Below are 13,640 nucleotides of genomic sequence, written 5' to 3'. Positions count from 1 at the left end.
ACATATCCACACACAAAGCAGCTCTCCTCAGTGCTAAGGACTACTATGGCAATATGTGCATTTTTAAAACAAAAAAATATTTTTACCTTCACTTTTCTTTTTTTATCAAAAACACTGTCAAACCGAGCAGCTTCCACAATAATACAAGCACTGATAAAGCCAAAAGGCTAGCAGTCAAGGCCAGATAGACTGGCTTTGCTAATACTATTATTTGTACCTCCAATGTTGGATGTATGGAAAGGGGTCTCTTATATAGTGCTTAAACAAATGGCATTATCTCAGCACCATACCTTGACTCCGTCCAAGACCGCCTTTATGACTTCTCGGACCGTGCTGACCACTTCCTTATCTTCAGAGTTTACGCCCTCAAGCATCACCTGATCCGACCATCGAATGAGATTGGCAAGGCTTTGGTACACACGACTATAGCAGGAGGATACAGCTGAGCTGTGGATGAAAGAAGACAAAGGGTCAAGCAATAAGTATAGGTATTAGCCGTCTCCTGTTATCCATAGATCTCTATCAGCGACAATCACAGCTCAACTCCTAACTTCCCCTGCCAAGTGACTGAACTATGTTCATGGACAGAACCACAAGACAATTTCCATTAATGGTACTATCTATTTTTAATTTAACAGAAATGCAAACTCTTACACAAATATAGGCCTAGTAAAGTCATCAACAGTCTAAACTTCCCCCAGTCACAAAATTGACACTGCGCGACAAGAGCACCCTCAAGCCCCAGGTCGGCAGCATGAATCAATAAAACCCAACAAGTGTTCCTTACCTTTAGTAACACTCTTTTTGGCGGATACTCCAACGGAAGATTCCTTCTGAATTCCGCCAGGCACTAAACTGGACCTGGAACTTTTTTAGAAGTTGCTCCAGTGTGCCTACCGGGTGGCTGCACTAAACTTCGGCTTTGTCTCACCTCAGAAGTGACAGTGAGGAGCAGTATACAGGTGCCACACCTGCACTTCAAAGTCAGTTTACAAGAAGGAATTGCTTGCCTTTATGATGAAGCGTCAGTAAAAGATTAAAAACCAGGACAGTGTGCAGAATACAATATGGAACCCTATTAATATCTAGCAGCTCACTTCACAGAATAGGGAGGAAGGTGGGTAGGCGAGCAAGCAGCGCTTAGAGTATCCACATCAGGGTTCCCAGTAACTTGTCCTTCTGATGCATAATTTTTACTGTATATTAATCACTTTTTGAATAGATATTAAGGCAGCACCTCCCAAAAGATAAAAAGGTCCAATGAGTGGACTTAAGACCAGGAAATCCTGCAGGACCAAGAAGACAAAATGGCCTTCCGATGGACATTGTACTCAAGGCAGTAATGCATGATGCAGTCGTGGATGGACACCTATGTAGCCGACTGGCAGCTGTCCGGCATCGGAACACCCCTGGCCACGGTCATAGAGGTGGCCTTAGCACTGGAAGAATGAGTAGTCGGGAAATTTTCAGGAGGCTCCTTTTTGTAGAAGGCATAATACATTTTATTGAAGAGAACGATCTATAAGAACAAAGTCTGTTTCTTGACTGCCCTTCCGATATTTTCAATAGAGAACCCCACTATAAGCTGCCCATTCACTCCACGCTCCTGAACCAAATTGATATAAATGCGGAGGGCTCTCTGGTGATCTAGCCGGTGCAGCCTCTCCTCCTCCTTATAGTGATGTGGCAGAGAGAAGTATGATGAACTACCCTACACAGAAAGGCGATTCCACCTTTGGTAAAAATGATGGCAGAGTCCAAAGCACCAGCTCGTCCAGAAAGGTGGTGATATATGATGGTTGCGCTGACAGCTCTTAAAGTTCACTAACATGACACGAGGAGGTAATCAATATAAGGGAAGGGTAGTTTTCCTGGTCAACAGTTTGGACGAAGGGCTGTGCATAGGCTTAAAAGGTGTGGACACTTACACCTAAATTAAGGACACACTCCGATATATCAAGAAGAGTAAGGGGAAACATGTATACAAGATCTATCAAAAAACGCACCACAACTGGCAACTTTAACTGAGAGGGCTGATCCCGTAAACATAAAAAGGCTGAAAGGGCCAACAAATAACCTTTAACAGTGTAAACAGCAAGGCCTTGCTGGGCTAGAGACAGGACAAACAGCAGTACATCAGAAAGTTTAGCCTACAGCGACTGAGATGATGATCCTCGTATCAGGCCACAAACTTTGCCCATTTTCAAAATGGACGGAAAGTGGACAGGCAGCAATGCAAAGATGACAGCCACCAACTCCTCAAGCTGACATGTTCGCTCAGCTGATTCCACTTAATCCCTAAGCATGGTGGTGCAGGTTTTAAAGCTTTAGGTGTAGCCCCCAAAACTAATGCTGGGACAGCAGGTCCTCCTGAAGAGAGAGATGGAGCGTTGGGCAGACGTTGGGCAGACGCTCAGACTGAGTAAGTCGAATTATCAGGTCCTCTGATATGGGATACTTGGGGGCTCTTTATGTCATAAAAGAGGAGGTTTAGAGACCTGCAAGGGTTTCACCCCTACTTAGTATATCATAACACAGAAAGAAACCCTTGGGTCTACGTACATTAATAGCCTAGCTGGGAATTTAACAACCAAGCAGTGTGTCTTTTGTCAGACGGTTTCCCTCACAACCATAGATGCTTCGTCATTGGGGAACCTCCTAGTATCGTGATGCCTAGTCACGATACAGGCTACAATGCCCTCACTGAGAGGGAGGAGCTCAGGGATGTATTGTGCTAAGAGGTATACATTAAATAGGGGTTAAGCTAGGGGTGGCGAGGGCAGCAGAGGATAAAAACAAAAAAACTAAAAAAAAAAGATGAAAGCTAACTACAGGGTTTGCACAAAAAAAAAAGTTATGAGGGCGACCCTGTGCTAGGATTAAAAGCAGTGCGGCAGTGTTGAAACGATTAAACTCGCTTGTGTGTTTAACAGAGGTCGGTATGTTTCAGCTTATGACCAAAATGGTGTTGGGGCTTTCATCAGGACCTAGGGGTGCTCTTTCTCAAATGTCCTCAAAACAAAAAAGCATAAATCGTATTAGCAATAGATACAAAAACATCCATGGAGCCTCAGAGTGTGAAGGATTCACGTACGGTACCTGTGGAAGACATATGTAGAAAGGGTTTTTTCATTATAAAGAACATTCCCTGATAGTCCAGGCCGCGCCACAGCTCTAGCACCCAACGGCACAGAACCCAATAGGACACCACCTGGCCGTAGTACAACATGGTAGTCATGTAGTCCGTCCAAACTTGCACAGGACTGCCCTTAATGGAGGGTATTAAGACCTTGATAGCCAGCGGATGGCACACAGGTCGAGGAGACTGATGTGATGCTTCTGCTCCGACGGAGAACAGAAGCCCCTGATCTTGTCTATGTCCAGGTGGCATCCTCAACCCAAAGCTGATGCATCCATCACCACCGAGTGCTCTGGGTAGAGTGGGCAGAAAGGCCTGCTGCAAGTCAGATTGGACTCTTTCATGTATCACTGAAGGTCCTGGACCGCCTCCTCTTACACACAGATGTTGACCAAGATGAATCCCCAGTTTTGAGTCAGCATATGCCAAGAGGCATGAGGCACTAGCAGGACACATGAGGCCAGGAGACACAGAGTCCTTAGAACCCTCCAGACTGAAACACAGAACTGAGAAGGACACACAAGAATTATGTTCTGAATGCTTCAAACTTGCTGTCAGAGCAGAAAAACGTTGTACACCCCAGTTTTCAGAATGGCCTCTATAAACAGAATCCTTTGTACTGGCTGCAGATGGGATTACTCGGGATGGCCTAGGTGAGACCAAAGGACGGACAGTGAATTGAACGTGTTCCTTCACAGTAGCTAAGCGGAGGAAACACCAATGGGACTGCAGGTCATGTACATGAAAGTACACGTACTTCAAGTCCAAGGACAGCAGGCAATTCCACACAAAGGGTGAAGAGGACCTGGGCCACAATCAGCATCTTGAATGTGCCCTTCGAAAGGGAACCAAAGGCCCAAAATTTGTGAGAAACCACTCACATATTAAAGAATGTTTTATTGGATTTTCATCACACATACAACCGCATAAATACATATTACACAATGTATCGGATCTACATCATCATACAGGTATCGTCACATGCATCTTTATACCAGATCATCATCTCAAACTACATTTCCAGGGTTTAATACAGTCTAATTTAATAATGTACTGTATGTTTCTTGCCTAAGACGGCCTTTTGATCAGAGGGTAAATAAGCTTTGCTGTAATTTCAGCCCGATTAGTCAGATCCTCTTAATTTTTCATCTCTTGTCAAGGTTTCCTAATGTCCATTTTGGCACCAAGAGGTAACAGGGATACCATCTGCTGCCCTCTCCTTCTCCATGAAACACTCTAGTGCTCTTTTGGCCAGCAATGACTGAACCTCCCTGGCCAAGATGAAAGCCTGTTCTATGGAGGCCTGAACGAAAGCAGGAGGAAATGTAGGGATGGCCAACAAAAAAGAAAAGAGGGTTAGAGGGCAACCTGCAGGACGCATGGACCCACAGACACTACGTGTCAGTTAGGTAGGTCGAAGCGTGTTTGCCACTCACGAGCCACAAGTGACTCCTGAAGAGGGAATCAGAGCAGCTTGGTTACAGCAGGGGAAAAGGAAGACAAGGACCGGCCTGTTGTGTCCCAGTCTCTGCCTCCATCACTGGGGTTGGACGGTGTGAAAAAGTGCCATCTTTCTTTCATGGTATGCCCCCACTTTTTGCTGAATTGCTGAATGTACTTTGACTGAGTGTGCCCTGGGCTCCTGCCAATCAGGTGCCCAGGGCCTATGTTCCTTCCCTAAAAACTGTGCTGAAACCTAAAACCCAAATTGGCAAACCCTGGCCACATGTCAGCCCCTGGTAAATGGTACACCAGGTACCCAGGGCCTTGTGACCAGGGAAGGCCACTAAAGGCTGCAGCACTTATTGTGCCACCCTTAGAGGCCCTGTACCCTGACACAAACACACTGCCCTTGCAGGCCGAGTGTATGGGTATAGAACAAAACAGAGAGTCGACATGGCACACATCCCTGTGTGCCATGCCCAGAACAATACACTGCCCTGACATACATCAGCCACCCCTCTAGCTGGGTGCCCTATGCCAGTGGTGTGGGTATAGGAGCATGAGCCCTGTGCCCCTACAGTACCCAGGTCTATTCCTGGGCACTGTAAGTGCAGTGCTGCCATTTAAGAGTATATGGTACTGGGAGATCGTCAACACAAACTCCACAGCACCATGATGGCTCCACTGAAGACTGAGAAGTTTGGTATCAAACTTCTCAGCACATTAAACCCGCACGTATGCCAGTGCAGGGTTTAATGTACAATGCACGACAGAGGGCATCTTAGAGATGCCCCCTGAACCTAACCTACAATCCACGTCTGGTCTGAGGGGCTGCCTAGGCTGCCACACAGCAGACATGTTACTGGACCCCTGGGTGGAGAGCCATCCGCTCTCCTGGCCCTGCAACAATGCAAATCCTGGGCAAGGTGCTAGGTATCCTCCCCCAGGATGGGCAGGGGAAGCTTCAAAGGCATGCCACCTTTGTGAGCTTCTCCAGGCCACTTGCTGTACTCAGCAACTGGCCCCTACCGGTTCTAAACCCCCACTCTGGCTGGAAGACTGGCCGGAAACCCCAAGTAAGGACAGGGAGTGTGCCATCCTCTGCCAATCCCCCCCTCAGGTGGGGGAGGCGAGGTGAAACATCTCCGGGCTCTCGCCATCTTGAAGATGGGAAGTCCTGCCCAATCCGGACTAGGCCACTGCCCCCCTCCCACAGGAGAGTGGCAGGATAGGGGGGTGTACCCACCCCAGGGCAGGGACCGTGGTCCCTGCCCTTTACCTACCTGTAACGCCCCTAAATTTATTATTTAGGGGCACCCTGAACCTTCCTTCCTTAGATCCAGATTCCGAAACAGCAAAGATGATCAAGAAAAAAGAAGATCTGCCGTGCAGCTGCTAACAAGAGGAAGACACCAACTGCTTTGGCCCCAGCCCTACCGGCCTGTTGACCCTCGAACATGCTCCTGCTAAATGCCGGCATCTCCCGTGGCCAGCTACCTCACAAACCCCAGAGGACCTGGCTACCTTGTGACTGAGCATCTGGGACTCCCACGAGCAGTGGCACTGCTCAAAGCAAGTAACGGACCCCTGGCATCAGCCAGGAACCGCGAACCCTGCACACTCTGCACCTGCCAAGCCTGGCCTGTGCTGGAGTGGATAAAGACCACGAGGACGTCCCCCCGGCGACTGTGACCCCGAATCCACCACCCAAGGACCCCCCTCGACGCTCCTGACGATGCCTGCAGCCTCAGAATTCCCCCAACCGCGATCAACAGATGGTAAGATTTCCCGACACAAAAAGGCACCCCTGCACCCAGCGCCCTGCGGCCCCCTGTGCCTAACTCCTGGGTATCTACAAATGAGAGGAAGGTTACCCCTGGGTACTTTTAGGTCTAAGAGGAGGGGAAAACGACAAATAAATAAGGAAAACCTCTTATCTGACCTGTCTTATTCCTGTGGGAATTAATCTCTAATATACTACACAAACCCCCACTTGTGCCTATGTGATAATTGTGAATATAATGCTATGTATTACTTTGTCTCTATTTTTATATTTAAAAAAAGTAAATAAAATGACATATAAAGAAATTAAAATGGTTTTTGAGTAGCTGTGCACAAGTGGGGGTTTGTGTAGTATATTAGAGATTAATTCCCACAGGAATAAGACAGGTCAGATAAGAGGTTTTCCTTATTTAACTCCTGGGTATCTACCTATCCTCCAACTACCCAACTTACCCCTCGAAGTGGTGGTCGCACCTGAAGAATCTTCGTCCCCGAGCTTGCAGCCTTTGTTCGTTCTTGAGCTTCTCCATTGCAATCCATTGAGCGCCCAACGGCTCAAAAGCACCCTGCACCCAGCAGCCCGAGTGGCCCTGGCCATGCAACTTCTACTCTAACCTACTTCCACATTTGCCCTGAGCAAGTGACCAGGAGCCCAGCTCCCACAGCCGCGTGGCCTGCTAGCCAGCAGCCACCAACCACAGGCCCCCTACCTCCCATAGGATAACATTGGGCCTACCCGAGTCTGCACCCGGCTGCCCCTGTGGCGCTGAGGGTGTAACAACTGTACTTACCTGACCCTGGGAGACCCCGGAGTCTATGCCCAGCACCTGCCAGTCGAGTACTTACCCAAAAGCCAATAACTCACTTTTCTTCCATAGGGTAACATTGACTGGTTTCACTTGAAATTTCTTCTAAGTGTGGAGTTTCTAAACTTTAAAATATTCACCTAAAAATCAACCCAGTAACGAAATTGTAAATACTCACCTGCTATTAGGAGAGATCCCAATGCTGGATCTTGGTGCCCAGCACTGACCCTGAAAAGTAATTACAACCATACTTACCGCTAACTCAATTTTCTCCCATAGGAAACCATTGACTGTTTTTCTGTGAAATTTCTTCTGTCGATTTTTGCAAACTACAAATATTCTTTAAAAATCGTACCGACTGTGAAAACGTAATTACTTACCTGTTTTAGATAGATGTCCCAGTATTGAGCCTAGGAGCCCAGCACTGGATTACAAAAGTAATGAGAACATACTTTACCTGCAACTTGAATTTCCTTCCATAGGATAACATTGCCTGGTTTTTGCTGAAAATGTTTCTAAGTGTCGATTTTGCAACCTTACAAATATTCGTAAAAAAAAAAAAAAATTGCCTGTATAACCTAAACGCATTCTCTCAACTGCTTACAGGTGGTACACCAGTGCTGGATTCAGGATCCAACACTGAGCTAGAAAAAGTAACAATAAACCCACTTACCTGCTAAGTGAATTTCCTCCCATAGGATAACATTGGTGATTTCATTAGAAAAAGTTTCCACGTGTCAACTTTTGAAATACCAAAATATTGCTTAAAAATCACAAAAGTAACTAAATTGTATTTACTCACCTGTTTCGAGTAACTGTCCCAGGACTGAATTTAGGTTCCAGTCCTGGAGTTAGAAAAGTAATCAATTGCATCTAACTTGAAATTCCCATTGAGCTCAATGTATTATTGTGTTTGAAATTGTGTTGCCTATTGCAACAAACTAACTATTGCATTCAAAAGTCAATTGCCTATTGCAAAGTATTTAACTAAATCATCTCATTCTGAGAAAGTATATTTTGATACCTATTGTTGATTCTAAAATAAAACAAACATATATTTTTTATACAAACCATTGGCCTAGAGTTCAGTTCTTGAGTGTGTGAGACCATTTGCTGACTGTGTACAACAAGTGCTTTACACTGTCCTCTGATACTGCCTTACTGCTCGACCAAGCTACCACTTTAGAGAGTAAGGTTATATCTAACTTTAGCCTCTGCCAAACCTCTGGGGACTGTGGACTCTGTACACACTGTACCTATTTGGGAACAGTATATACAGAGCCACTTTCCTACAGACGGGCTGCTGAATGGGCTAATATGGCTGCATCTGGCAGTAAGTCAAGCCCTGAAAGTAGTCCCTGAATTTCTGTACTGATAAGGTAACTGATGGACCAGTGCAAACAAACCAAAGCAGCTGCCAGTATCATGTCTTTCCTTAAACCACTCCAAAGCGGAATCCACAATATCTCTCGACATCCCAGAGCTGTCAAGAGGAATAACCAGGAGGTATGCTTGTACGATCCCCAGAGGAACCGGAACCATTCATGCATGTAAACTAATCACCAAAACCGGGCCTTATGCACAGCCTACACCGTTTGTAGTATTGAATTCTGGCACTCAAAATTTTACTTAGCTGTGTCATGCCAGTCAGACTGTTTGCATGAAAACATACTAAACTCCTTCGGAACAGGGCAGGATCTCACTCACTGTGTGCCACAGGATGTGGGTATATCTGCCCAACAGGCAGATCGCATTCAACAATTGTAATGTGAGATTGTCAGAGGAGAATAAACTCTTGCAAAGTGCATCAATGTGCTTAATCTCTCTATTGGGGGGAGTAGTAGCAAATGCATTGTAGCGCCTAGCTATGGCCTGACCAACAGCAGGAAAGACTTAGCCTACGCCACAGTGAGTGCCCGGCACGGCTTCATTGAAGAGTATTAAAGTCCCTGAAGTTGCAGGAACTGGCTGCAAAATTTCATAAGCATATTAGCTTGGGATTCTACTGTAGGCAACCATAGGATTCTGGTCTGTTTTTTTATGGTTTTGACAGGATTTGTCCTTGCCCGTCGTAGAATTATGCAAGGAAGGCAACCTCCCTTGATCTGAACTGCAGTTTTGAGTAGGACTGCATCTTCGAACTTCCCCTTCCGTTTCCCCATGCCTTTCAAGAACATCAGGGAGCATTTGACACACGGTTCAAATCATGATTTGATTCTGTAGTCATCGGGGAGATATCTCTAGCACGCGGTCACAAAAAAGAAAATGCTACTTACCAGTATGCATCTGTTCTTGGCATATTGAGCTGTAGATTCATATGCTTGTGCATAGATCGTCATCTGGTGTTGGGCTCGTATGTTTGCACTTTGTTTTTGTCTTGGAAGAAGTCTTTGTAGTCACGAGGTAGGTGACTCCTCCTTAGGGCAATAGTGCGCATAGGCATCGACTCCATCTCCAGATTGTTTTCGCCATGAAGGGTTATGATGGAGTTAGTAAGAAATAGAAAGATGTCCATGTGTATTGTATCCATGTAAGATAGCACTGGAACAGATGGAGGTATCCGGGGAGGCGGGTGGGCGTATAGGATTTTACAGCTCTATACTGTGCACTTGGTTTTTTGGCCAGGAGAGGGAGTTAAGTTTTATTCAAACAGTATTGTTAAAGGACAAGTTTGTTAGGCCCTTACCTGCAGAAGTCCGAAGTGTGGATTGAGCCGGTCTCCTAGGAGATTTCTGAATAGAGCAGCAGCTTCCAACTCCCTGGCCAGCAAACCTTGTCTGAGGTAGCTGGGACCTTATATAGTCGGGTATTGTTTCATACATGTGTACACTGATTGGTGGTTGTATCTGGTGTTTCTATTGGATTAGGGTTAGTGTTCTCATTGGTTGGGTATTTGAGGGTTCTGATTGGTTTCTGGGTCAGTGAGTCAATCAATGTAGGGTTGGGACTAGGGTTAGGATTTCTATTGGAAGTAGGGACTAGGGCTTCCTGTGCCATTGGTTGCTTGGACTTGGGTTGGGACTACTGGTAGGGCTAGGGCCTCTATTGGAGGTATAGATCAGGGATTTTTTAAACTGATTGGTTGCTTGGACAAGGGCTAACATTGGCTGTAACGTCCTGGTCTCCTACTGGTCCTAGATTTTAGGGCTAGTGTTGTGATTGGATAGTGTTAGGGCTAGGGTTCTCATTGGCTGAAGGGGTCACCCGACTACTAGGGTTATAAAAGGCCAAGGCTAGGGCGTCTCAGCCCAGGCGTCGAGGCTAAGCGTGGAAAGGACGAGGGGATTTGCCTGTTTAAGCCTGTAGGGCGGAGAGGATAAGGGCAGTTGTCTGTTTGAGCCTGTAGGGCGGAGAGGACAAGGGCAGTTGCCTGTTTGAGCCTGTTTGAGACTGGTCAGGACCAGGGCCAGAAATGCTGCCCATGTTCCCTTTCAGTAATACCCACCCACAATGTATTTTCACTATAGATATGTACCCATCTTTGTGTATTTCTTTGTATAAACATGTAAAATAATTATGTTAAACTTATTTTAAAATCATCTTTGGTCTACATGTACTTGCTTCCATTGTGCATCTATGTACCTCCATGTACTTGGATCTGTGTGCCTGTCACTTTTCGCCTGAAAAAGCATTTCCAATGCACTACCCTATTTCTCATCCTGTACCTCTATCAATATCTTTATTCTACATATACTTACCTCCTTTATGCATCTATATACTTTCAATGTACCTAGACTCTCTCCTACTCTACCCCTCCTTGCATCATCGGACACCTCTTTTACTGTACCGATCCCCCCAAAAACCTCTAAACTCTTGCCTGACTCTTCCCCTCCAAAAACCCTTTTTACTTATTCAAAAGCCTCCGCCTACTGATACGACCTAAAGAAAAAAAAGTCCATCACTCTTATCCCTCCACTATCCTTTTCAATCAAAATACCAGACTAACATGTTCACTTCTCAAATTCCATATTCCACTATACTAATTCACCACTAATCCTTTATGGGTTCCAGAGTAGCGTGCTAGTCACCAATAAAGCATTTCAACACCCCATCAGGGTTACAAGCGCTATATAAATGCAAACCTTTTTTCCCTTTTCTACCCCTCCCCAACCCTTCTCAATCCAAATAACTAACTAACATATCCACCACTCAAATTAATTTAATGTTTGACCATACTAATTCAACACTAATCCTTATGGGTTCTAGAATAGCGTGCTACTCGCCAAAAAAGCGCTTCAAACCCCATTAGGGGTAGCAAGCGCTATATAAATACAAACCTCTTTCCCTCTTCTATCCCGCCACCTACCCTTCTCTATCCAAATAACTGAATCCACATATCCACCACTCAAATTACTTTCATATTTCACCAAACTAATTCACCACTAATCCTTTATGGGTTTCCGGAGTAGCGTGCTTCAACACTCCATCAGGGGTAACAAGTGCTATATAAATTTTACACTCCTTGGTGATTTTAATCTCCACCTGGAAGAGAATTCCAATCCATGGGCATCTAGTTTCCTTCAAGTTCTAGATGTATTTTCACTACAACAAATAGTTAAGGGTCCCACCCATCAGGCAGGTCACACCTTGGATGGGGTCTGCTCCAACCTATCCTGGCTCACAGTTGACTCTCCCTCCCCTGTAATCTGGTCTGATCACTCGTTCATCCCCTTTAGAATTACTTTGCCTCCGAAGACACAGATTGCAAAACTTTTTAATAATCCTCAACAGGGACCGAGTTGGCCACAGATCATGAAACACCCCAACTTTCTGATGACGGCCATAGACCTTGCTCCAACGCGGACTGGCCAGACAGAGACGGACTCTCGTCTCTTTCAGTCTTGGCTGGCCACCGTAGGTAGGGTTCTTTCGTCCCCAAACTCTAAGACCAAACCGCTAAAATCAAAAAACTTAAATACTCCCTGGTTCACATCCAAACTGGCCCAAACTCGCCTAGATTGCAGGCAACTGGAGCGGCAGTGGAGAAAGTGATATAGAGAGGACAAAAAACAGCTGTATAGGGAGGGAAGGAAAGTATATTTTGGTCAGGTGCAGATGGCAAAAAAGGAATTCTTCACTAATAAAATTAACACGGCACTGGATAATCAGAAAACCATCTCTCAAATTGTGAGGTCCTTTCTTAAACCCATGGCAGAACAAGCGGGGCTTCCTGCCTCCCAGTCGCTGTGTGACCAGATCTCCCTGTTCTTTCAGGAAAAGATCCTCAAGATTTCGGTAGATTTTCCAGTAGGAAATCTCATTTCCGATCCTCCTTGGAAGGACGGCGCAGCTTCCATCTCTACATTTGAACCCGTTTCATTGGACATGACTCTTTTAGCCATCCAAAAATGTAAATCTGGTTCACCACTGGATGCCTGCCCCCCGTCAGTCCTACAGAAGTTGTTAGTGGTAGCAAACCCTATGATCAATCAGATCGTCAACTCTTCTCTCAAGACGGGGGCGGTACCAGTGGAGTGGAAGCTGGCATTAGTTAAACCACTTTAAAAAAAACAATAGATTGACGCTACGGTACTCTCTAATCTTCGCCATATCTCTCTTCTCCCTTTTTTGGGTAAAATCACGGAAAATTTCGTCCTTAAGGAGCTAACTAAATTTCTTGAAGAGCATCATACTCTTCATCCGTGTCAATCCGGATTTCGGCCCAAACACTCGACAGAGTCAGCTCTCATTGAAGTCTCCGACTCTTTGAAAATGATCACAGATAGAGGTAGGAGAGGGGTCCTGATTTTGTTGGATTTGTCGGCTGCATTCGAAACGATCTCCCACGACATTCTCTTGAGGCGTCTCGAATGCAGCGGCATCACGGGCACTGTACTGAAGTGGATTACCTCCTTCCTGGTTTCGCGGAGATAGGTGGTTACCTTGGGCTCGTTCCTTTCTGCAGAGCGCGCCATCACGGCAGGAGTCCCTCAGGGATCTTCCCTGAGCCCGTTACTCTTCAATGTGTATATGGCTCCCCTCATCACCTTGATCAATTCTTTTGGAATTGAGGTTATGTCATATGCAGATGACACCCAAATGATTGTCTCCTTGGAGAATGACTATGCAGGCGGAAATAAATTTCAAACTATGTTTGACTGCTGTCCTCCAATGGATGCGAAATAATCATTTGAAGTGTAACACGGATAAGACTGAGATTCTCCCGATAGGGTCGGATGTCTCCTTTCAGCCGTCTAGATGGTGGCCTGAGGGAGCAGCCCCTCCTCCTGAGGTTGCGAAGGTTGTCAGGAACCTAGGAGTCCAATTCGACAATTCCCTCGGTTTCCTTCCCCATGTCAAAATGGTTGCAGGCACATGTTTTACTCTAATTAAATCTTTTAAAAAAATGTTTACGTTTCTTCCCCTGTCCGCAAGAAAGTCCGTAACAGTGGCCTTGATACTTTCTCGTATCGACTACTGCAACGGCCTCTTAGCTGGAGTCAATAAATCAGTTCTTAAGAAGCTCCAGG

At 45.7% G+C, this 13,640-nt stretch overlaps 1 protein-coding gene across 3 annotated transcripts in view; it reads right to left on the bottom strand.

The window, feature by feature from the left end:
- RAPGEF1 (Rap guanine nucleotide exchange factor 1) overlaps positions 1-13,640 on the bottom strand; it is a 703,893-nt gene that overhangs the window by 461,298 nt on the left and 228,955 nt on the right. For all 3 annotated transcript variants that reach the window (XM_085613927.1, XM_085613929.1, XM_085613930.1), the window contains exon 4: positions 291-447. In XM_085613927.1, the coding sequence (XP_085470053.1) occupies positions 291-447 (157 nt within the window). The remainder of the gene's footprint in view (positions 1-290; positions 448-13,640) is intronic.

The sequence above is a fragment of the Triturus cristatus genome, chromosome 1_2 (genome assembly GCF_964204655.1).
Source record: "Triturus cristatus chromosome 1_2, aTriCri1.1, whole genome shotgun sequence".
NCBI lineage: Eukaryota > Metazoa > Chordata > Amphibia > Caudata > Salamandridae > Triturus > Triturus cristatus.
This window is presented reverse-complemented; position numbering and strand designations above follow the sequence as displayed.